General features: G+C 36.9%; 1 protein-coding gene across 4 annotated transcripts in view; it reads right to left on the reverse strand.

Moving 5' to 3' along the window:
* Window positions 1-3813: 3813 nt before the first annotated feature.
* Nlgn1 (neuroligin 1) overlaps window positions 3814-22985 on the reverse strand; it is a 997420-nt gene continuing 978248 nt past the window's right edge. For 3 of the 4 annotated variants that reach the window (XM_055625983.1, XM_055625982.1, XM_055625986.1), the window contains 3 exons: window positions 11548-11760; window positions 7457-8246; window positions 3814-6425 (listed from right to left, as the gene is read on the reverse strand). In XM_055625983.1, coding sequence (XP_055481958.1) covers window positions 5603-6425; window positions 7457-8246; window positions 11548-11760 — 1826 coding nt within the window. In that variant the 3' untranslated portion in view covers window positions 3814-5602. The remainder of the gene's footprint in view (window positions 6426-7456; window positions 8247-11547; window positions 11761-22985) is intronic. The other variant, XM_055625985.1, reaches the window with a different exon arrangement.

Raw genomic sequence — 22985 nt, forward strand, 5'->3', positions numbered from 1 at the left:
GAAGGTTATTTGGAGGAAGAATCACTAATTTAAAATTGAAAAATTTTTTTTCCCTTACATCCTGGTGTTTCCACGAACTCTTTGTATTTGCTTGTCTGTTTTTATATCAGGCCAACTCCAACTTTTCAAACTCTACTTTTCAGTCTGTTTCTTTGAACGCACCAAGGTCTAAGAAGACCATGTATATCATTATTTTCAAAAAGTCAAAATGTTCTCTATATCTATGAATAACAGGATGCTGTTGCAAGGCTACAATCATCTTAAAATGTGTCTACCAAACAAAAATAAAATTTCCTGATTTTTACAACAGTCTACACCACTTAGAAACCATGGAGGTATTTATTTATGGCAACAGATGCATTTGAAATGAGGGCTAGGTTGTCCAAACACAGTTGGAATGTTCACAACCTGATGACCTTATTTTTATAAAAAGCATGACCCATTCCCATTGATTCACTGATGAATATGACTTCAAAGAAGGAATGAAAAAAAAAAAAAACCAAAAAAACCCCACTAAAATCATTTTAATTATCTCATGTAACAGCCATCAGTTCTGGAAATAACATTTGGAGAAGGTCTCTATGTTTGAACTTCCACTGCTGAGTTTTTGTTATTGGACATTTACAAGTTTCATAAAATCTACAATTGTTATCATTTAAATTAGAGAGCCAGAGCTTTGGCTGGCTATTTTGCAGAGGGCTAAGTCCTACCTCATGTGTTCTAATTACAAGATATCTTTGTAAGAACAGGCATATGAAAGTGTATCGTCTATAAAATTGCTACAGTGTATGTATTGTTACAGTGTATGTATATGAAACAGAATAAAATAGATGACTAGAGAAAAAATTATATATGTATTAAATTTGTGTTAATTCATAATAATTACTTCCTTCCAAAATAACTTTACCCAGTTGAAGCATATTATCGGAGACAAGGTCTCACTATGTAACTCTTGCTGGCCAGAGCTTGCTAAGGTGACCTTGAACTCACAGACTTGTGCCTGCTTCTACTACCGAAGATGGGGATGAAAGATATGCACCACTATGTTTGGATCTGGAAAATTTTTAAAGCCTTTTATAATTGTAAGTTTTCATTCTAAGCACCATTACAGATGCCTAAATAAATACCATTTATTCTAAAAATTTACCACAATCTTTCCAGAGGAATATTTGGATTTTTTTTTTATATCATACAAAAGTCAAATTAAATTCAAGGATTCTAAATAAAATTTGACCATTAGCAATTAATACCACAGTCATTCTGTTTTATATTTTAAAGACAAAGGCTATAAATTTAAAAACAAAATGATGTTTTCTAAATAAAATACCAAAGAAAGATGGCACTTAAACACTGCACATCATCTTTTACAGTCTGTATTTTCTGTAATGCTAAACAAATTGAATTGATTTCTGGCCTAAAAAAATACAGCAAAATGCTAGATTAAAATTTAGAGGAGCGAATCAAGTTAGCCCAATATTTCACATCAATAGGAAGCTTAGAGTTTTGATGAAAAGTTGAAGTTTTTGTTGTTAACAGATCAAGTGCAGGAGAGTCAGAAGGTTTTTGGAGACATTTCTTTACTGTAGTGACTAAGAAATGAAGACAACTGCTCTAATAATAAAGTTCGTCATGATAATTAAATGAATGATAACAGAATCTCAGCAGGGAAGTGCCCATTAATTAAATGTACTTGGGAACAAGTATAACCAAATTATCAAATTTTCACTCACATTAAAGAGTGATGGTCTATAACAACTAATTTCTAGAAATAAAAGGTCAGCAGTCTGAGCCAATTCCCCAGAAGTAAACAAAATTACAAAAAGACTGTCATGGTTTTTGACAGTGTCCTAGGAATTCCATTCAGTATTTGTTCTTGCGAAACCATTTCAGTGAGACTTGCCAACAAAACAAGGCTAGTGATTCTGAGGCTGTTGTGCCTGAAAAGCTGGGGGCAGCCTGTCTTGTTCTCTGCGTCATTTCTGGGTGTTTGTATGCATGTCCACACACCTACCCCAATAGTGAAGTAACTGCTGTTCCAAGTACACATATAAGTGAGCCCTGGCATTCCACTTCTGTAATAGAGTTATTGCTGTTCCTTACTATCACCTACAGTTGAAGGCGTTTTAGAAGTCTGCATTGTTTTCCTTTCATATGTTTCCAAAGGTGTGCATTAAAGTGTGTTCTAGATCAACTCTTAGATTTAAAATGAATGATATAATTTCTGCTGTGAGGTGAAAGATGCCTCTAAATTGGGTACATGTGATATTCAGAAAATTATACTCTAAATCAGATGAAAGTTAGTGATCAAATTTATTAAATAATTATAGTCAACTAGATTTTACTTTTATTTAATATATCAATAACACTAAAATTATTAATTATGTCACTTCATCATGTCTAAGCTCATACTGAAAACATTCTAGATCTTTCATATATCTTGAAAAAATTATATAAAAGCAAAGGGCAAAAAATTATTTTGGCTTGATGTCTGTGTGAATTTTAAATTTTGTTCTTGTTTGGTATTTAATTTTAATTGAGATATGAATTAATAAATAATGCTAAAATATTTAATTAACTTTAGTGTTCACTCTCCTCCCCAAGGAATATTATCTTCTAGAGAAATGCAATCCTAATACATTAGATGAAACTAAATCAAAATGTCAAACTTTGCTTTCATTTAAAAATTATTTTTTTTCAGCTTTGCTATCAGTTGTTAGTCCTGATTATGTGAGACATTATTTCATGCTCAGGAAGCCAGAGTCTGCAATAACAAACTAGACCAGCTACTCACACTGACTCACAGTACCGTTGCCACATCCCCAAGGGCAGCCCTACAAGCTAACTACTTTGTCTTTCTCCTGTTTCAGAAAACAATCAGGTTATGAGTTATTCCCTTAAATATTTCCCTAAATTAATAAGAACTGTCAAAAGGTAGATGTTAGAGAAATGTAGCATGTTTCACAGTGAGATAGAAAATTGAGCAACCACTAAATAATAGAATGATTTTTCCAAGTGAAGTAATTACTGCGTATGGAAGCAGTCAGTCACACCTTATTTTGCTGTCACTTCTACTTCAAGTCTTATTGTTTTCTTAATATAGTTAAATACAGTTTGATGATTAAACAGCGCTTCAGATGGTACACAGTTCCTTTTGCTCACTTCCGGTGGCAGCTCACTGTCTAACATACAGACCTGTCAGTCAACAATGGCAAGTAGACTACTCTGGATCTTGAAGACCTTGCTTATGACAGAGAATAGTATTTTTAAGTAGCACAATACTTAATTTGTTGATAGTGCTTTGGGGTAGAAGTTATTATCAAATCAGTTTCTTGAAGTAGATTTTTATCTTTCAGTGTCAGCTCAAAACCTTCTTTGGAACTTTAAAATTCTCTTGAAGAACACTTTTTAAAATGTCTGAGAGTTTACCTACTCCTGCTTTGTGAGCAGATACCTTACTTCATGAAATAGTGTGCCTCTATTTCCATATTTCCATATTTCCAAAGCCCTAAGAGGGCTTTCCCCTTGTGAGCAACTTCACCACTTCTGTTTTCATTGAAAACAGTGGTTTCCTTGTTTGTATGTTGTCTCAAGGAAGAGTTATTTAAAATTACCAAAGTAATATTTTAGATGAATCCCTGGAATTTCTAAGTTAGTAGCACTAATGTTTCAAGAGTCTTAATACACTGTTGTGTTTTCAACAGTTGCCTGTGTGTCTTTAAAAACCCAACTGTTCTAGAGAAACGACTCCAAGACAGTCTTTTATCTTTTGTTTTAGATTTTTTTTTGATAAAAATAAAAGACAAAACAGCAATGAACATTTTAGCTCTTTAATGAGCAAAAATCATGTCTCTTAGCATTTGACTGATCGTCATTTTCCATATTATCTTTATTTCACCCAGTGACCACTGACGTGGTCGAGATACACAACGTCCTTCCCATCAAGTAGTATACAAGTGTTTTCTTGTGTATAATAAGCTTTCAATTCTTGAAAAAGGGTAGCTGGAAAGAAAGGTTTCTGTTACTGCAGTTAGTCAGAGAAAGTCCTTTGCGTTATCTTACAAACTATCAAAATTGCTAGTCATCTGAAAAAAGGTAAAAAAAAAAAATCACATAACTTTAGTCTAATAGAAATATAGTACAGATAAGAGAGAAATCATTTATCAGGATGTGCTCTTTAAGTCCATCTCATTTTTTAATATAAATGTACATCTGATTACATATACAAACATTTGGAAAGGTCTGTGGTATACTGATATTACTGGTAAACAAAAGAGGATTCAGAGTTTCCTGTGGTCTTAGATAATTCATTTGAAATTGCACATATGTGAAAGACAAACCCTCTAGCTGTTGACTTTCCTAGGTTCTCCACCTACATGTCCTCTACTGAGACCTCATGAGTAATTCAAGTGAACCTCAGTGAGAAAGAAGCAATGTGAAGAGGGACTGAACTTTCTATTGAATTATTGGTAGTAAGCATTTTGTCATGCAACATGAGTAAATCAATTAACTGAGAACTGTAATCAGAGCAGTACTATTGGGGCACCCTACACCTTGAAAAACTGTGGCACTTCACCTTACCAAAAAGGAGCAAACTTCAGAGTAACAAACCCACAGCAAATTATAGATCCACAGCTAACACATGTCCAATTAGAGTTGCATTTCTATAAATTACTTATAAGGGAATGAAAAGAATATTAAACTCATAAGAATTTTTTTCTGGGATTCATATCAGCGAGTATGCACCACTATAACTCTAGTTTCTCCAAAGACTTTAATAACTATTCCTTCTATTATCGAAACTACTGCAAATTATTTTATTGTAATTACTTTTGCCCCTTATAAAATCTTCTTTAGGTTCTGCCAATTGATGGAGAAAGCTCCTATTAAAAACTCCAATGGGATGAGAAGAATTTTAATTACGGCTTAATCAGCAGCACAGCCACCAAGCATATAAATTATCATGCACATCGTGCTAAAAATATCCAGTCTCCTTGATCCCCACGACTTAGTACTGACAGCACTTATGTGATAATGTTGTACCTGCCAGTCTTTAAACTTCTCTGTTTTACTGGCAATTTTCAGCATGAGCCTCTGCTATGCCATTAACAGCATCGTGCTCTGTGTATTTAAGCAAATATGGTCTACACAATTAAAGGGCTCCAAATGAAAACTGACGAAAATTATCGGACATTCCATTGATGTGTCCCTTGTGCATATTCATAGTTGATTTCATTTTTGTTTTTCTTTCTTTCTTTCCTTTTAAAAGTAGTTCAGACACAGTACTTTCCTGTTTGGTGTTCCACACGCCTAACTCCATTATGTAACTTAAATCTTCAACAAATTAATTCTTGAATGTGAATGAAAAAGTATCATTCAGAACAATTGCTTCAAACAATTGAAATTTGTTTTTTAAAGTTGATTTGTGTGTATATCTATATACAATTCATTTTCAAAACCCCCAAAGTTCTTGATATGTATATTCACATAATATTCCTCCTTATTTAAATAGCGAGAGTCTTCCGAGTTGAAAGCCAAGGAATCTTCAATAATCTTTTGCTGCACTCCATCAGAAAAAAAAAATCAGTTTGTCTCTCTCATCTGGCTATACCCTGGTTGTTGAATGTGAATGGGGATGAGGGTGGGGATGGGGCAGGGTGTTGTTCTGTCCTCCAGTAAATGTATTGAATGTGTGTAAGGGCTGAATCCCTGGTATAGTGTTGGGAATCATTGTGATGGTGTTAGGTGTCATTAAAGGAACATCATCAGGTGACCTCCTCATAGCTAGAGTATAATCTGGGGGGCAGGCGGTCCGGAGAACCACCTCATGTGGATGGATTGACTCACACTCGTGATCCAAGTCAGTGTGCTTCATTTGGAGGGACATGATTTCTTCTTCGGGAGCATGGGTCAGGTCGTTGGTGGTCGTGCGCTGTGGGCTGCACCTTCGGTGGACATCATGTCTCCTCTTATCCTTTTTGTAGTACAGGGCTGCGAAGGCCAGGATGTTCAGAAACAGCAGTGATGCTCCCACTGCAATCGTGACACTTAGCTCTGTGGAGTAGTCCCTCTGATCTACCGAGAAAGGACTTGGTTGTTGTTTGGGATCATCCTGTTTGGCAGTGGGAAAGGCTGATGTGACCGGTGTGGAATTTTTCCTGGTAGGTCTGAGAGTGGTGTCCGTTGATGGCACTTTAGTTGTTGTGGAGGTATACTGGGAAATATCATTGAGATTATGCAGATGAGGAACCAGCTCCAACCAGAGATTTACCTTATTGGCTCTGTAATGCTCTTTAACTCTTGGTTTTAATCCAATATGGAGATAAAGTTGGTCTTTCTGGGAATATCGAGTCCATGCTACTTCTTCAAAGCGGTTGGGTTTGGTATGAATGAATTTTGTGTCTTGAGGAACTGGTTGATTTGGGTCACTAGGAAAAAGGGTGAAAAGACAAGAAAGAATCTATGAAGACACATATGAATTATGTTTTAACATTAACTTGCCTCAATTAAGAAATTTAATATAAAATGTTGTGGGTGATAATATAAAGCTCTAAGTTTCACATTCTTGGTCCTGTTCATGTAGAGATGAACTAGTGTCTACTCAAAGTTCTTTTAATTTTTTCAGGTCCAGAAAAAGAAGAAAAAACAAGCAGTGGATGTGTTTTCTGGACAAGCCTGCAAACATGAGTTTAATTTCTGAAGTCAATATCAAGGTAGGAGGAAAAAACAAACTAAACAAAGTTGTCCTCTAACTTCCGTAAGTACACTACAGCAATTTCCCGCATTAACACATCATATGTGCACACAACAATCATAGGGAAAAAAAAAACAAATTAATGCTTTTCACATAATAGGTTTGACTTTTCTCAGGTGTGGTATAACAAAAATAGCATCAAAGATGTGGAATTTAGGACTGGTACCTGAAGCAATATACGTCATCACAGCGCTTACCTACCCTATATAGAAGCTTCCAGAATCTAAGGCCCCTTCTATGTTCAGTAAGATCCATGGAATCCAAGATTGATGATTAAAATGCGTATAGTATTATTAACTAGAAAGTTCTAAGACATAATGTTTGCCATAGCCGTGATGCTATGGGCTATGCAACTTAGAACTGAGTATAATATAGTCATGGAGCAATGCAATAGAGATACTAGTTTCAGTAAAGTTTAAAAGTACAGAATTAGTAAAGTGATATAACTATTCAAAAGAATACAATGTAGAATTAATTTTTACTATAACAGGTTAATAGGCTACTGGTGTTGATCTATGACATGGGACTGGGAATGTAGCATATTGATGGAATATGTATTGTGGCATGTTTTAGGCACTTGTTTCAATCCCCAGTATTACAGAACAAATAGCAAACACATTAGACCATTGAATCATATTGTTCAAAAATACTTAAAAGGGTATTTGTTATTAATATTAGAACAAAGTTCATTCCTCAGGTACATACCCAGTTTTAGCAAAATTTGTCCAGTATGTCATTACTACTGCACTCAACATCACATCATTCTTGGAGAAATTGCAAGGAAATAACTCTGTAGGGCCAATCATGGGAATTCCCAACACATAGGGAACCTCATCTCCATGAGCTGCATCTGCCCAAGCTGGAACTTGATCTGTTTGGCAATGATGATAAAAGGCATAGAAGTATGTGGGTGAGCCAAAGTTTGAGTGAAGGTCTGCTGTAGCCACAGCAGGTGCTACCCACTGATGGTCAGTAAACAAGGCCAACAATGTCTTCCTTCTAGTTTCAGGATTATGGCGATCAGCCCAGTCAGTATACATGAATTTAATGGTTTCTCTCAAAACGTCTTTGCCTTCAGGATATCCATATAGATTATCAACAAAATTAGAAACAGCGAAGTCGAAATCACTGGCTGATATGCCATCATCACTATCTACTATATTTTCGACAAACTTCAACCCTTCCCCTTGGTTAACTCCTAACATTATATCATAGTTGAGGAACTCTCCTTGTTCCATCAGTATCTGAGGATCATCTGGTATTACATCACCATCGATCACAGGTCCAAAGGCTATGTGGTATCGGGCTGGTTGAACGTCTTGATCAACAAGTTCTTTGTAAGGCTTCTTCTGCAGGCATTCCACTAACTCTACTGTATCTGACACATTGCAGCCAACCTTTGTGGCCAGCATTCTAGCATATTTTGCAGGCTGGAAGCTAACAGCCCAGCTGGAAAGGGCTGTTCCACTCTGAGCTATTGCTCGTTGAAAAAGTCCTATGGGAAAATCAACAGAAAGTTTCAGATGATCATTGAAGAATGTCAGAGTCCAGAATTAACATCCGATATATTAGACATGTATATAAAATCCCAAGTACAACTCAAGAAACAGATACTTTTTGTCTAAGAGAAAGTACATAAAGCTATCCCCAGGGTATAAAACACCAGAGAAATGGGTCAGGGTCTTATAATTCAAGTGTAATTTGCTTTGGGGTTCTAAATTTTGTGGTCTTAAAGACACAGTGAGAAGAGGTGAAATTGTAAAGTGTGGGGATCTAAAGGACTAGAATATTTTAGAATATTTTACTTAATGATTATTACCCATGATCACTAACATCAAAAGAATGGAGCCAATTCTCTCCTCTGCCTCCTCAGCAGACTCTGTATTACCTGTTTTGAATATTTCTTTCAATTTGGCTGAATACCTATTCTCAGTCATGATGATTGCATAATATTTGTAAGTAGATTTTCTATGAAAACATAATTGTTTGGGACTCACACAGATACCAGGACTGGGCATTTGTCAATACCCCGGGGATGGCCCTGACATCACACAAAACAGAATAAAACCTGAAACATACTATTTCCAGATTTCTATGCCAGATGTTGGATGATGAATATTCATCTTTCTAAAGAAGACAGAACCAAAGAAGTGTATTCACTAAGTTAGAGGGAAAATATCTGCAGGGGCACTCTGTAGGGATTAATTAAACTTTTCTATTGTTGTATGTATGCTGCTATATTTAATTATAAAACATAATGTGTGTGTGAATATATATATATATATATATATATATACCAATGTTTTTACTTGAATTTTAAAAGCTGTAAATTATAGTTTCACATGCAAATTTATAAATACCCTTGATTCACTAGAGTATTTTCTTATAACAGACTTTTAAAAATATAGGTTATATATTTTATTGAAGAATTTGTCTTTATTATCCTCTTTCAGATTCCAGTAGGTGATTATTCATTTTAAGAACATAATCAAACATTCATATACATTAAGGAGAAAGTAGTTGTTTATACAAATTGTAAAAGTCATGTCTGAATTGATTCCAGAGTTCTCTCCAAACATACATAGCCACTAGTATATAGTTAGATGATTTAAAAAAAAAACACACACAAAAAGGTCAAACAATGCCAATTAGTCTTTTTTTGTTTTATTGCTTGTTTTCTGTTTGCTTTGATAGGGCAAAGTTCACCAGAGCAAACTATAGACTTTTGGCAATGTAACAGATGTCACATTGACATTTGAGCAGAAGACTATCTTACTAATAAATATTTATGACTAAAATAAACCCAGTCATTAAGAAAAATCTTTTCCTATCTCAGGCACTCAGTGACCTCAAATATACCAAAAAGTATTCATGACTTTATGTTAAATATCACCTCAAACATGGTAACCAGATGATCGCAGGAAAGCATTTATTTTTATCATTGGTGTGGGGGTTTTGTTAAGTGTGTGAGAGATGTTGGTGACTCCTGGTAGCTGCAGACCTGAGCAATATGGAGCTCTCTATTGGGTTTACAGTTTTTAAAATCCAGGTCTGTCTTGACATAGAGACTATCTGAGAGTTTCAGAGAATTGTCTGTGCCCTTCCTGGTAGGGTCAGACAGCTCTTGTGAGGAGTTTCAACTGAGATCAAACTCAAGTTCTTGTCTCCAATCAGATACAGAAATATGTCCTTACACAGAGTGATGGAAGGTAACACTCTCCGCTGTTTGCTGAACCATTTGCACTGCTTCATTGTCCTGTCAAGTGATGAGCAAGTGACAAACTGATTTGTATTTTTCAGTCAGTGTTCTGATATTACTGGCTGACACTGGCACTGGACCCATATCTGTTCCAATGACTCCAAGAGTTCTATATGTTGCCTAATGATAACTTAGCTAAATATTAGCACTCATCTTAGGAATGAGATAATCTGCTTAATTAAAAAATAACTTTATTACTTCAAAGTAAGCAATTTTATTACAGACCAACATATCTACTCAGAAATGTCTCTTCTTTATCATCATGTTACTTCAAATAATTATGTGATATGAAGAGAGAAGCTATGTAAACCATGAAATAAGTCAAGTCTACATAAAACGTAATGTACTTACTATTGATTGCTGTTCTCTTGGGATTCCAAATGTATCTTTGATGACTGAAAATGTGTTCAGAGCACATACTGCCTGCTCTTGCAGAGGACAGAGCTCAGTTCCCAGCACCCTCATCCAATGACTTACAACCACCTATAGCTCTTCCAGAGCCCATGTTGACTACGATCTCTGCATGCATATACATACACTTGCCACCCCTTGACACATACACACACACGTACAAATTACAAAAAAAAAATGTATTTTTGGAAACAAATTATCTCTGAATTTTATTTGACAGTGAATAACTTGTGTTTCTCACACATATAATGACAATTAGGAAGCAGAAAATCTGAGATTTTTCTCTGTTGATGAGTATTCTGTTTCCTTCTTTATTACATATAAATAATAGAAAGTATTTGCTCTGTGAAATTTTTCGAATAGCTCTTCAGTTAATAATGGGATTGTAAAGGGTGACTGAATGTCTGGGAAGATGCCACACACTTTAGGGAAAATACTCAAGGCCAGAAAATAGAAATAAAAAAAAATTGTGGACTAAAACAGGCTAGTGTTCCATGCTGCTTTGCCAAGCTTTAGGAGAAAACGGAAAGAGAAATAAAACAAAAAACTTGAGTTGAAAATAGGAAACCACCAAATCAAACTTTTTTTTGTTGTTGTAATCAAAGGCTCTACCAGTGACCTCAGTGCTTTGACAATTTTGGATCACGCATGCAAACTAATCAAACATCCATTCTCTTCTTAGGCAGTAAGAAGAATCACATCTTTCCAGACAAACTAGTTCTTGACTGCATTACTTCCAGACTAATAAAAGGCTTCAAGTGTCTACGTCCTTATATTTAAAAAATATTTGATTTTGATTACTGAATAAGCAGAGAGGACAGAATGTTGAGAGTCTTTGTCTGATTTTCCCTCAAATCAAACCTTGACAAAAAGAAAAATGACTATGATGTTAAGCAATATGAAGTGTACTTGAAAGAGCATCTTACCCAGCTCCATGAAAGACAGAGAAAAGAGTCTGACAGAAACTTAAACATGCACAGAAAGGCTAAAGAAATAGCTTTAAACAGTTATTGAGCCCAACCTAACACTCAGTTGGAACAGAGAAATATATACAGAGCATCACGTAGTACTGATGGTGGTGGCATGCAGACACCAAAATTGTCAAAATTTGCAACCTGCATAATACCTTTGGTTGAATTGCTCCAACGGTTACCTTCAGAATAATGGGATAAAGTCAGCAGATTGACACATGAACCCCCAGCGCCTGATCCAAACACAGTGATTCGCAAGGGATCACCACCAAAGAACCCAATGTTCTCGCTAGTCCATCTCAGGGCCTGGATGAGGTCAAGGAGCCCGTAGTTTCCTTTGGCAGCCTGATCCCCTGTGCTCAAGAAGCCTGGAAAACAGAAGAAAAGAAAGATTCCTTAGGATGACTATTGCAATTAATATGAATTAATGATATATCAAGTTTAAGTTTGTATGAGGCTTGTCCTGATCCCCATGAAGGCCAAGTGCTTTAGTGAAAGGTATTGCCATTCAGATAAAATCATTGATCTCAAGAATAGTAATGAATGAAGCCTGAAAAGTGATGTTTATCTTCCTGAAATGTTTCCTAATTTATGCAGGAAACAAGTCACACAGATGAGCAAAGGGATGGGAAATGCCTGAAAGACCCTAAGACACTCACTTCGACAGGCCAAATTTTTTTATGACAACAGGAAAACATATGGAGAAACCTGTAAGAGTGTATTTTGTATAAGATGACATGTTTCAGCTCAAGTTTCTTGTGGTTTAACTTGGTCAGAGCTCCAAAGTGGAGCAGTGTGAGCAATGAATATAGACAAGGGATACATGTCCATATTTTGTGTGCATGAAATTCTAATGCAACTCCTGGCAGTGTGTGCACCTACACATTTAGAATGATGTACCACAGTTAAGAAGGAGCGAGTACAATAGAGGTGGTGGGGGAGTTCAGACTCTGATCATTTCTAGCATGGTCAAAGTCCTGCAACATACCAGAACAATCAATGCATTTTGAAAATAGATACATTCAAGGCAGGGGAAAGATTGGAAAGAACTTAAGTGACAAAATTCCGAAGGTAACTGGGATAGGATATGTTTGAAATAAGTTTGGAAGACACAGTTATAATCCTAGAACTTGCAGTTTCAAAGCCAGCTTGATCTACATAGGAGTTCCAGGCCAGCCAGGAAACATAAAAATACCATAAACAATAGGAGATAGATGATTTTCTTATTTCTGGAAAAGTTAAAGGGACTATTAAAGAACTATTTTAGGATTGATTAGGCATATTTGTTTTTTTTTTTTTTTTTGCAAATACAGTAAATTTTATAATGTGTTTAATGTACATTGTAAAAGAGAAAATGGAAAATACTTCATACAATAGTATATTTTATAAACAATTCATATATGTTAAAAGTTATTCCTGAACTTGAAAACTATCAGGCATACTTACAGCTTTGTTATATATAAATTCATTAATAATACTCACAGAGTCTCAGCAAGTTTATGGAAAATAATTTTAAAATACAGTTCTCTTAGTTAATGCAGACATAGTGACTCAAGCAAACATGTTGATTAAAACACTTGATTTGATTTGAAATACACTTAAATGTTTTAGAAAACTAGCTAGCAATTCAATTTTATTTGTGAAAAACAGACTGTGAGATCAGTACCTAGCAAGGAGTAAATAAATGTGTCATCAAAATCAAAATACAGTTATGAGTCTCAGTATCTGCTTTGAAACACTGCTAGGCAGAGTCTTTCAGATGCCTTCTGCAGTAGACTCCTGTCATACATTCAATGCACATACCATTTGTCTTTCTAAGTGAGGATTGATCATCTTACCCCGGGTACTCTTTCTTATTTATCTTCTTTAGGTGTGTAGATTTCATTATGTTTATCATATCTTGTAGGTCTATATAAGCAAGTATATACCATGTTTGTTTTTTTCCTTCTGGGATACTTCACTCAGAATGATCTTTTCTAGATCCCACAATTTGACTGAAAATTTCATGATTTCTTTGTTTTTGATTGCTGAGTTGTATTCCATTGTGTAAAAATACCACAATTTCTGTATATATTCCTCCGTTGATAGACATCTGGGTTGTTTCCAGGTTCTGGCTATTACAAATAAAGCTGCTATAAACATGGTTGAGCAAATGTCCTTGTTGTGTACTTGAGCAAATTTTGGGTATATACCCTTGCAGTGATATAGCTGGGTCTTGAGGAAGCACTATTCCTAATTGTCTAAGAAAGTGCCAGATTGACTTCAAAAGTGGTTGTACCAGTTTACATTCCACCAGCAGTGGAGGAGGGTTCCCCTTTCTCCACAACCTCTCCAGCATGTGTTGTCCCTTGAGTTTTTGATCTTGGCCATTCTGATGGGTGTAAGGTGAAATCTCAGGGTCATTTTGATTTGCATTTCCCTGATTGCTAATGAAGTTGAGCATTTCTTTAAGTGTTTCTCTGCCATTCGATATTCCTCTGTCGAGAATTCTCTGTTTAGCTCTGTTTCCGATTTTTAAAATTTTATTTTATTTTATTAATTACGCTTTATTCACTTTGTATCCCCCCAAAAGCTCCTCCCTTCCCCTCCCAGTCCCACCCTCCCTCCTCCTTCTTCACGCATGCCCCTCCCCAAGTCCACTGATAGGGGAGGTCCTCCTCTTGTCCTTCTGATCTTAGTCTATCAGATCACATCAGGAGTGGCTGCATTGTCATCTTCTGTGGCCTGGTAAGGCTGCTCCCCCCTCAGGGGGAGGTGATCAAAGAACAGGCCAATCAGATTATGTCAGAGGCAGACCCTCTTCCCATTACTATGTAACCACTTGGACACTAAACTGCCATGGGCTACATCTATGCCAGGGTTCTGAGTTAAGTCCATGCCTGGTACTTGGTTAGAGTATGAGTCTCTCGGAAGACCCCTGTGTTCATAGGATGAATCTAATAAAATCTGTACATCTAAAGAAACTAATCTAGAGAGGACCCTGACTAAAACACTCAATCCCCATCTTGAAAGGCAAAGAGGATGGACATCAGTAGAAGAAGAAAACAGCAAACAACCTAGGAACCTGCCACAGAGGGCCTCTGAAAGGCTCTGCCCTTCAGACTATCAAAGCAGACGCTGAGACTTATGGCCAACTATTGGGAAGAGTACATGGAATCTTATGTAAGGAGTGAGAAATAGATCTGGAGAACACAGGAACCCCACAAGGAGAGCAACAAAACCAGAAAATCTATTCCCCATTTTTTAATTGGATTACTTGGTTTGTTGCTTTTTAGCTTCTCTAAGTCTTTATATATACTGGATATTAGCCCTCTGTCAGATAAAGGGTTGGTGAAGATTTTTTTCCCATCAAAGCTTCAGCAGAGTACAGGGAATCATATGAAAGAAGAGGAGTTAGTATGATGTGGAAAGTATAGGAGCTCCACAAGGACCAAATATATCTGGGCACAGGGTCTTTTCTGAGACTGACACTCCACCAAGGACCATGTATGGATATAATCTAGAACCTCTGCTCAGATGTAGCCTGTGGTAACTCAGTAACCAATTGGTTTCCCATAGTGAGGGGAACAAGGACTATTTCTAACAGGAACTCAATGACTGGCTCTTTGGCCTCCCCACCCCCCCAAGGTCGGAGCAGTCCTGCTAGGCCACAGAGGCGGACTTTGCAGCCAGTCCTGAAGATACCTGATAAAACAGAGTCAGATGAAAGGGGAGGAGGTCCTCCCCAAGCAGTGGACTTGGAAAGGGGCAAGGAGGAGATGAGGGAGGGAGGATGGGATTGGGAGGGAATGAGGGAGCGGGATATAGCTGGGACACAGAGTGAATAAAATGTAACTAATAATAAAAATGAAAAAATCTAAATACGGATGAAAATTATTTTAAAAATTACATTGCTTATATGTGCATATGTGTAATTGCAGGAACACAGGTGAAACACAAAGCAGGTGGAAGTCTGGACAACGTTTGGCGGTAGGTTCTTCTTGCCTTCTGCCTTCTTGACTGAGGATGTCCCGTGTATCTGGTGTCATGTACCAGAATCTCAGAAGCTAAGCCCGTGAGGCTGACGCTGATCTTCCTGTTCCTCCACCCAGCTCTCCAGTTTGCCACAGTGAGAATCCTGGGATTACAAATTACCACTGCATCTGCCTCCTTACTTGAATTCAGGGGATCAAACTTAGGCCTGGGGGTTTAGCTTACTCACTGAGCTATCCTCGTGTCCAACAAGCAATTCTTCCCAGTCATTGTAGGAAGAAATAACACAAACACTACTGAATATCTTTGGAATGAAAGTTGGTTAAACCTTCTATTAAGTCAGACAGTGGTGGCACACAGCTTTAATCTAAGCACTTGAGAGGCAGAGGCAGGTGAATCCCTTTGAGTTCAAAGTCAGCCTGGTCTACAGAGTGAGTTCCAGGACAAACCATGGCTACAAAAAGAAATCCTGTCTAGAAAAACAAAACAAAACAACAACAACAACAAAAACTCCACCATTTAAAATTACAAGATAAAAAAGTTTTCAGATATATAATTATAATCTCCAGCTGGGGTAGTTTAAGTGTGTAGGAGCTTGATGAGTGTGGCTTCAGGAGAACAAAGCAACAGGATCAACAGTGTGAAGCCAAGACAGCCTATACAATGACCTGCTCTAAAAGAGTCAATCTCTAGTTCAATGTGTGTGTGTGGGGGGGGTATGGGGGTTGTGTGTGTGTGTGTGTGTGTGTGTGTGTGTTGTGTGTACATGCACATTTGTACACATATTACCTTGGAAAGATTATCTATGAGTTTGGGATAAATTTTAACAGATACATTTTAAGCAAATGTCTTTCTGATAACACTCATTTGTTTTTATTGAATTTATAGGATAATTTCAGAAAATTTCTGACAGGTTTTCTTGCTTAGAGAGTCTCTAATTCTCAATTAAAGGGTATTATATAAGCTGTGTGCTGTGTTGCATGCCTAAAATCCCAGCACTTGAGGAAGGAGAGGTAGGTGGATCTCTATGAGTTCAAGGTCAGCCTAGTCTATAAAGTGGGTCTAGCATATACAAAAATACTCAGAGAAACCGTGTCTCGAAAAAAAAAGTAATATATAAAACGAAAGCCTTGCCAAGAATTACTTTAACTATATTTGCTTTATGTGTGCTTTGATATAAGAGAGCAATAAACATAAATTTGTAAAAAAATTCGTTAATAAGTATATACTGGGCTGACAGCATGAACTTTGAAAACAACATTATGAAAAGATTTTCACTAATTAGATAGAAATTCTGTAATAATAAAAATTCTTGCCTGTATCCACATCAGTGTATGTTTCTGAGTAAAAGAATGAACAGAAGATCAAGACTGTGACAGTCTAGGTAGTTTATTATCTATAGTTTTATATCACAAATCTACTCAGGTATAAAAATGAATTTTGAGAATAGCTTAAACCACTCAATAAAAAACAAGAATTTTTATTGATTCCCTTATGAAACAATATTGAAAAGCTCAGTTACATTTAAATGACTCTCAGTGTCCACACAGAATTGATTTAATAATGACATCATTATTCAGTGTGTATTATGTAGACAACCACTGTAATGGCACAACTGACTTCACATTAACTAAATGATTTTCTATCTCGAAATCTACTTTAACATGTCCAGTTTACCACATTGGTTGATGGATCAGTTCATTTTTTTAAAATAGAATAATACTGCAAAAGCATATAATCTCTCTAAAGAGCAACTTCTTTTTCCCCGCATAGTTAAATTGTTTAGTTTCAAAGAAAATAAATTAGATATTGAAATAGTACTATTAAACCATAATGATGAAGACGAAACCAAGTATATTGCAGAAGTCAAGTTCTATTCTCAGAATGTGCGGGATCACCATCCACCTGCATTGTTCCTCAGTTCTATTTCATGTGCTCCATAGTATATTTGAGGAAGTCTCTGTATCTATCATATATCACCTACCCCTATATACCATCTATATCATGTATTACCTATACATTGTTTATCTGCCTATCATCTACTTACATACATTACTTATTATCTACACATAATTTATCTGCCTAGCATAACTAGATCTTAATTATCATGTACATATCTCTTATCTACCTACTTTGTCATCAACTACTTACCTCTCTATTGTTTGCTATTGATATATTAATCTATTTATTGATATACTTATTAACCCTCTACCCATTTTTTTATTTTATTTTTTTCTTATCAGTTACATTTTATTAACTTTGTACCCCAGCCATGTCCCGATCCCTCATTCCCTCCCAGTCCCTCCCTCCCTCCCTCCTCTCCACCGTGCCCCTTGCTAAGTCCACTGATAGGGAGGACCTCCTCCCCATTCATCTGATCCTGTTTTATCAGGTATCTTCAGGACTGGCTGCAAAGCTCTCCTCTGTGGCCTAACAGGACTGCTCCTCCCTTGGGGGGTGGGGAGGCTAAAGAGCCAGTCATTGAGTTCCTGTTAGAAATAGTCCTTGTTCCCCTCACTATGGGAAACCAATTGGTTACTGAGCTACCACAGGCTACATCTGAGCAGAGGTTCTAGGTTACATTCATACATGGTCCTTGGTTGCATGTCAGTCTCAGAAAAGACCCTGTGCCCAGATATCTTTGGTCCTTGTGGAGCTCCTATCCTTTCCTCATCAGACTAACTCCCCTTCTTTCTTATGATTCCCTGTACTCTGCCAAAGGTTTGGTCATGAGTCTTTGCTTTGAAAACACTGCTAGTTAGAGTCTTTCAAATGCTCTCAGTAGACTCCTGTCATACGTTCAATGCACATCCCATCTATCTTTCTAAACGAGGATTGATCATCTTACCCCATGTCTGCTCTCCTGATTATCTTTTTTAGGTATACAGATTTCATTATGTTTATCATATCTTATAGGTCTATATAAGTGAGTATATACCGTGTTAGTCTTTCTCCTTCTGGGATATTTCACTCAGGATGATCTTTTCTAGGTCCCACCATTTGCCTGCAAATTTCATGATTTCCTCCTTTTTGATTGCTGAGTAGTATTCCATTGTGTAAAAATACCACAATTTCTGTACCCATTCCTCCGTTGATGGACATCTGGGCTGTTTCCAGGTTCTGGCTATTACAAATAAAGCTGCTATAAACATGGTTGAGCAAATATCCCTTTTGTGTACTTGAGCAAACTTTGGGTATATACCTAGCAGTGGTATAGCTGGGTCTTGAGGAAGCACTATTCCTAATTGTCTTAGAAAGCACCAGATAGATTTCCAGAGTGGTTGTACCAGTTTACATTCCCACCAGCAGTGGAGGAGGGTTCCCCTTTCTCCACAACCTCTCCAGCATGTATTGTCCCTTGAGTTTTTCATTTTGGCCATTCTGATGGGTGTAAGGTGATATCTCAGGGTCGTTTTGATTTGCATTTCCCTGATGGCTAATGAGGATGAGCATTTCTTTAAGTGTTTCTCTGCCATTCGATATTCCTCTGTTGAGAATTCTCTGTTTAGCTCTGTTCCCCATTTTTTAATTGGACTACTTGGTTTGCTGCTTTTCAGCTTCTTTAGTTCTTTGTATATACTCGATACTAGTCCCCTGTCAGATAAAGGATTAGTGAAGATTGTTTCCCAATCTGTAGGCAGGCGTTTTGTTTTGATGACAGTGTCCTTTGCTTTACAGAAGCTTTTCAGTTTCATGAGGTCCCATTTATTGATTGTTGCTCTTAGAGCCTGTGCTGTTGGTGTTCTGTCCAGGAAGTTGTCTCCTGTGCCAATGAGTTCTAGGCTGGTCCCCACTTTTTCTTCTAACAGATTTAGAGTATCTGGTTTTATGTTGAGGTCTTTGATCCACTTGGACTTTAGTTTTGTGCAGGGTGATAAATAGAGATCTATTTTCATTTTTCTGCATGTGGACATCCAGTTGGACCAGCACCATTTGTTGAAGATGCTGTCTTTTTTCCATTGAATGGTTTTGGCTTCTTTGTCAGATATCGAGTATTCATAGGTATGTGGGTTTATTTCTGGATCTTCTATGCGGTTCCATTGATCCTCCTTTCTGTTTTTATGCCAATACCATGCGGTTTTTATTACTATTGCTCTGTAGTACAACTTGAGATCGGGGATGGAGATACCTCCAGATGATCTGTTGTTGTACAGGATTGTTTTGGAGATTCTGGGTTTTTTGTTTCTCCATATGAAGCTGAGAATCTTTTTTTCAAGGTCTGTAAAGAATTGAGTTGGTATTTTGATGGGAATTGCATTGAATCTGTAGATTGCTTTTGGCAGGATGGCAATTTTCACAATGTTAATCCTACCAATCCATGAGCATGGGAGATCTTTCCATCTTCTGAGATCTTCTTCAATTTCTTTCTTCAGAGACTTGAAGTTGTTCTCAAACAGGTCTTTCACTTGCTTGGTTAGTGTCACCCCAAGGTACTTTATGTGGTTAGTGGCTATAGTGAAGGGTGTTGTTTCCCTAATTTCTTTCTCGGCCCTTTTTTCTTTGGTATACAGGAGGGCTTCTGATTTTTTTGAGTTGATTTTGTATCCTGCCACTTTGCTGAAGGTGTTTATCAACTGGAGGAGTTCTCTGGTTGAATTTTTAGGGTCGCTCATATATACTATCATATCATCTGCGAATAGTGACACTTTGACCTCTTCCTTTCCGATTTGTATCCCCTTGATCTCCTTTAGTTGTCTTATTGCTCTGGCTAGGACTTCGAGTACTATGTTGAAGAGGTAGGGAGAGAGTGGGCAGCCTTGTCTTGGCCCTGATTTCAGTGGGATTGATTTAAGTTTCTCTCCATTGAGTTTGATGTTGGCTATAGGCTTGCTGTATATTGCTTTTACTATGTTTAGATATGTGCCTTGTATTCCTGATCTCTCCAAGACTTTAAACATGAATGCGTGTTGGACTTTGTCAAATGCTTTTTCAGCATCTAAGGAGATGATCATGTGGTTTTTCTCCTTCAGTTTGTTTATGTGGTGGATTACATTGATGGATTTCTGTATGTTGAACCATCCTTGCATGCCTGGGATGAAGCCTACTTGGTCGTGGTGGATGATATCTTTGATGTGTTCTTGGATTCGGTTTGCAAGTATTTTATTGAGTATTTTTGCGTCAATGTTCATAAGAGAGATAGGTCTGAAGTTCTCTTTTTTTGTTGGGTCTTTGTGTGCTTTAGGTATCAGAGTGACTGTTGCTTCATAGAATGAGTTTGGTAATGTACCTTCTGTTTCTATTTTGTGGAATAGTTTGAGGAGAATTGGTGTGAGCACTTCTTTGTAGGTCTTGTAGAATTCCGCGCTGAAACCATCTGGCCCAGGGCTTTTTTTGGAGGGGAGACTGTGAATGATTGCTTCAATTTCCTTGGGGGATATAGGACTGTTCAGTCTTTCTACCTGATCTTGACTTAATGTTGGAAGATGGAATCTATCAAGAAAATTGTCCATTTCATTTAGATTTTCAAATTTTGTAGCATATAGGCTTTTGTAGTATGACCTAATGATTGCTTGAATTTCCTCTGTGTCTGTAGTTATGTCACCCTTTTCATCTCTGATTTTGTTGATTTGGATAGATTCTCCCTGCTTTTTAGTTAGTTTGGCTAAGGGTTTGTCTATCTTGTTGATTTTCTCAAAGAACCAGCTTTTTGTTTCATTGATTCTTTGAATAGTTTTATTTGTTTCTAATTGATTGATTTCAGCCCTGAGTTTGATTATTTCCAGCCTTCTGCTCCTCTTGGGTGTATCTGCTTCTTTTTTTTTCTAGGGTTTTCAGTTGGGCCATTAAGTTGTTTGTATGTGATGTTACGAATTTCTTCTTGCAGGCACTTAGTGCTATAAATTTTCCCCTGAGCACTGCTTTCAATGTGTCCCATAAATTTGGGTATGTTGTGCCTTCATTTTCATTGAATTCTAGGAAGTCTTTAATTTCTTTCTTTATTTCTTCCTTAACCCAGCTGTCATTGAGTAACAGGTTGTTCAGTTTCCATGTACGTGTAGGCAGTTTGTTATTTCTGTTGCTGTTGAGGTCCAGCTTAAGTCCATGGTGGTCAGATAGAATACATGGAATTATTTCAATCTTTTTGTATCTGTTGAGGCTTTCTTTATGACCAACTATATGGTCTATTTTGGAGAACGTTCCATGTGGTGCTGAAAAGAAGGTATACTCTTTTGAGTTTGGATGAAAAGATCTGTAGACGTCTATTAGGTCCATTTGATTTAGGGTCTCTGTAAGTGTTTTTATTTCCCTATTTGTTTTCTGTTTAGTTGATCTGTCCCTTGGTGAGAGTGGAGTGTTGAAGTCTCCCACTATTAGGGTTTTAGGATCAATGTGTGATTTAAGCTTTAATATTGTTTCATTTACGAATGTAGGTGCTCTTGTATTTGGGGCATAGATATTCAAAATTGTGATGTCCTCTTGGTGGATTTTTCCTTTGATGAGAATATAGTGGCCCTCCTTATCTTTTTTGATTAACTTGGGTGAAAGTCTATTTTATTAGATATTAGGATGGCTACTCCCGCTTGTTTTCTGGAACCATTTGCTTGAAAGACAGTTTTCCAGCCCTTTACTCTGAGGTAGTGTTTATCTTTGTTGCATAGGTGTGTTTCTTGGATGCAACAGAATGATGGATCCTGTTTCCGCAACCATTCTGTTAGTCTGTGTCTTTTAATTCGGGAGTTGAGTCCGTTGATGTTGATAGAAAGTAGTGACCAACAATTGTTACTTATTTTAGATGTGGTGTTGGTGGTGTCACTGAGTTTCATTGCTTGTCTTCTTTTGTTTTTTTTGTTGTGTAGTTATCTATTTCCTCTGTTTCCTTCGATGTAGTTGTTTTCTTTGGTTTGGAGTTTCCCTTCTAGTAACTTCTGTAGAGCTGGGTTACTATGTAGATATTGTTTAAATTTGGTTTTGTCTTGGAATATCTTGAATTCTCCGTCTATGTTGATTGAAAGTTTTGCTGGGTATAGTAGTCTGGGTTGGAATCTGTGGTCCCTTAAGGACTGTATGATTTCTGTCCAGGCCCTTCTGGCTTTCATAGTTTCTGTTGAGAAATCTGGTGTGATTCTGATAGGTCTACCTTCATATGTTACTTGGCCTTTTCCCCTTGCTGCTTTTAGAATTTTTTCTTTGTTTTGTAGGTTCAGTGTTTTGACTATGATGTGACGTGAAGAATTTCTTTTCTGGTCTAGTCTACTTGGTGTTCTGTAGGCCTCTTGTATGTTTATGGCCATCTCCTTCTTTAAGTTGGGAAAGTTTTCTTCTATAATTTTCTTGAAAATATTTTCCGGACCTTTGAGCCTGATGTCTTCTTTTTCTTCTACTCCTACTATTCTTAGGTTTTGTCTTTTCATGGTGTCCTCGATTTCTTGGATGTTTTGTGTTTGGAACTTTTCTGATTTTATTTTTTCTTTGAGAGACGTGTCAATTTCCACAAGTGTATCTTCGGCTCCTGAGATTCTTTCTTCCATTTCTTGTATTCTGTTGGTGATGCTTACCTTTGTGGTGCCTGATCTTTTCTCTATGTACTCCAGCTCCTGTTTTCTCTCTATTTGTTTTTTCTTTATTGATTCTAATTCTGTTTTCATGTCTTGCACCATTTCCTTCATCTGTTTAAATGTGG

This window comes from Psammomys obesus, unplaced genomic scaffold (assembly GCF_907164565.1).
Source record: "Psammomys obesus unplaced genomic scaffold, mPsaObe1.curated_primary_1811, whole genome shotgun sequence".
Taxonomy (NCBI): domain Eukaryota; kingdom Metazoa; phylum Chordata; class Mammalia; order Rodentia; family Muridae; genus Psammomys; species Psammomys obesus.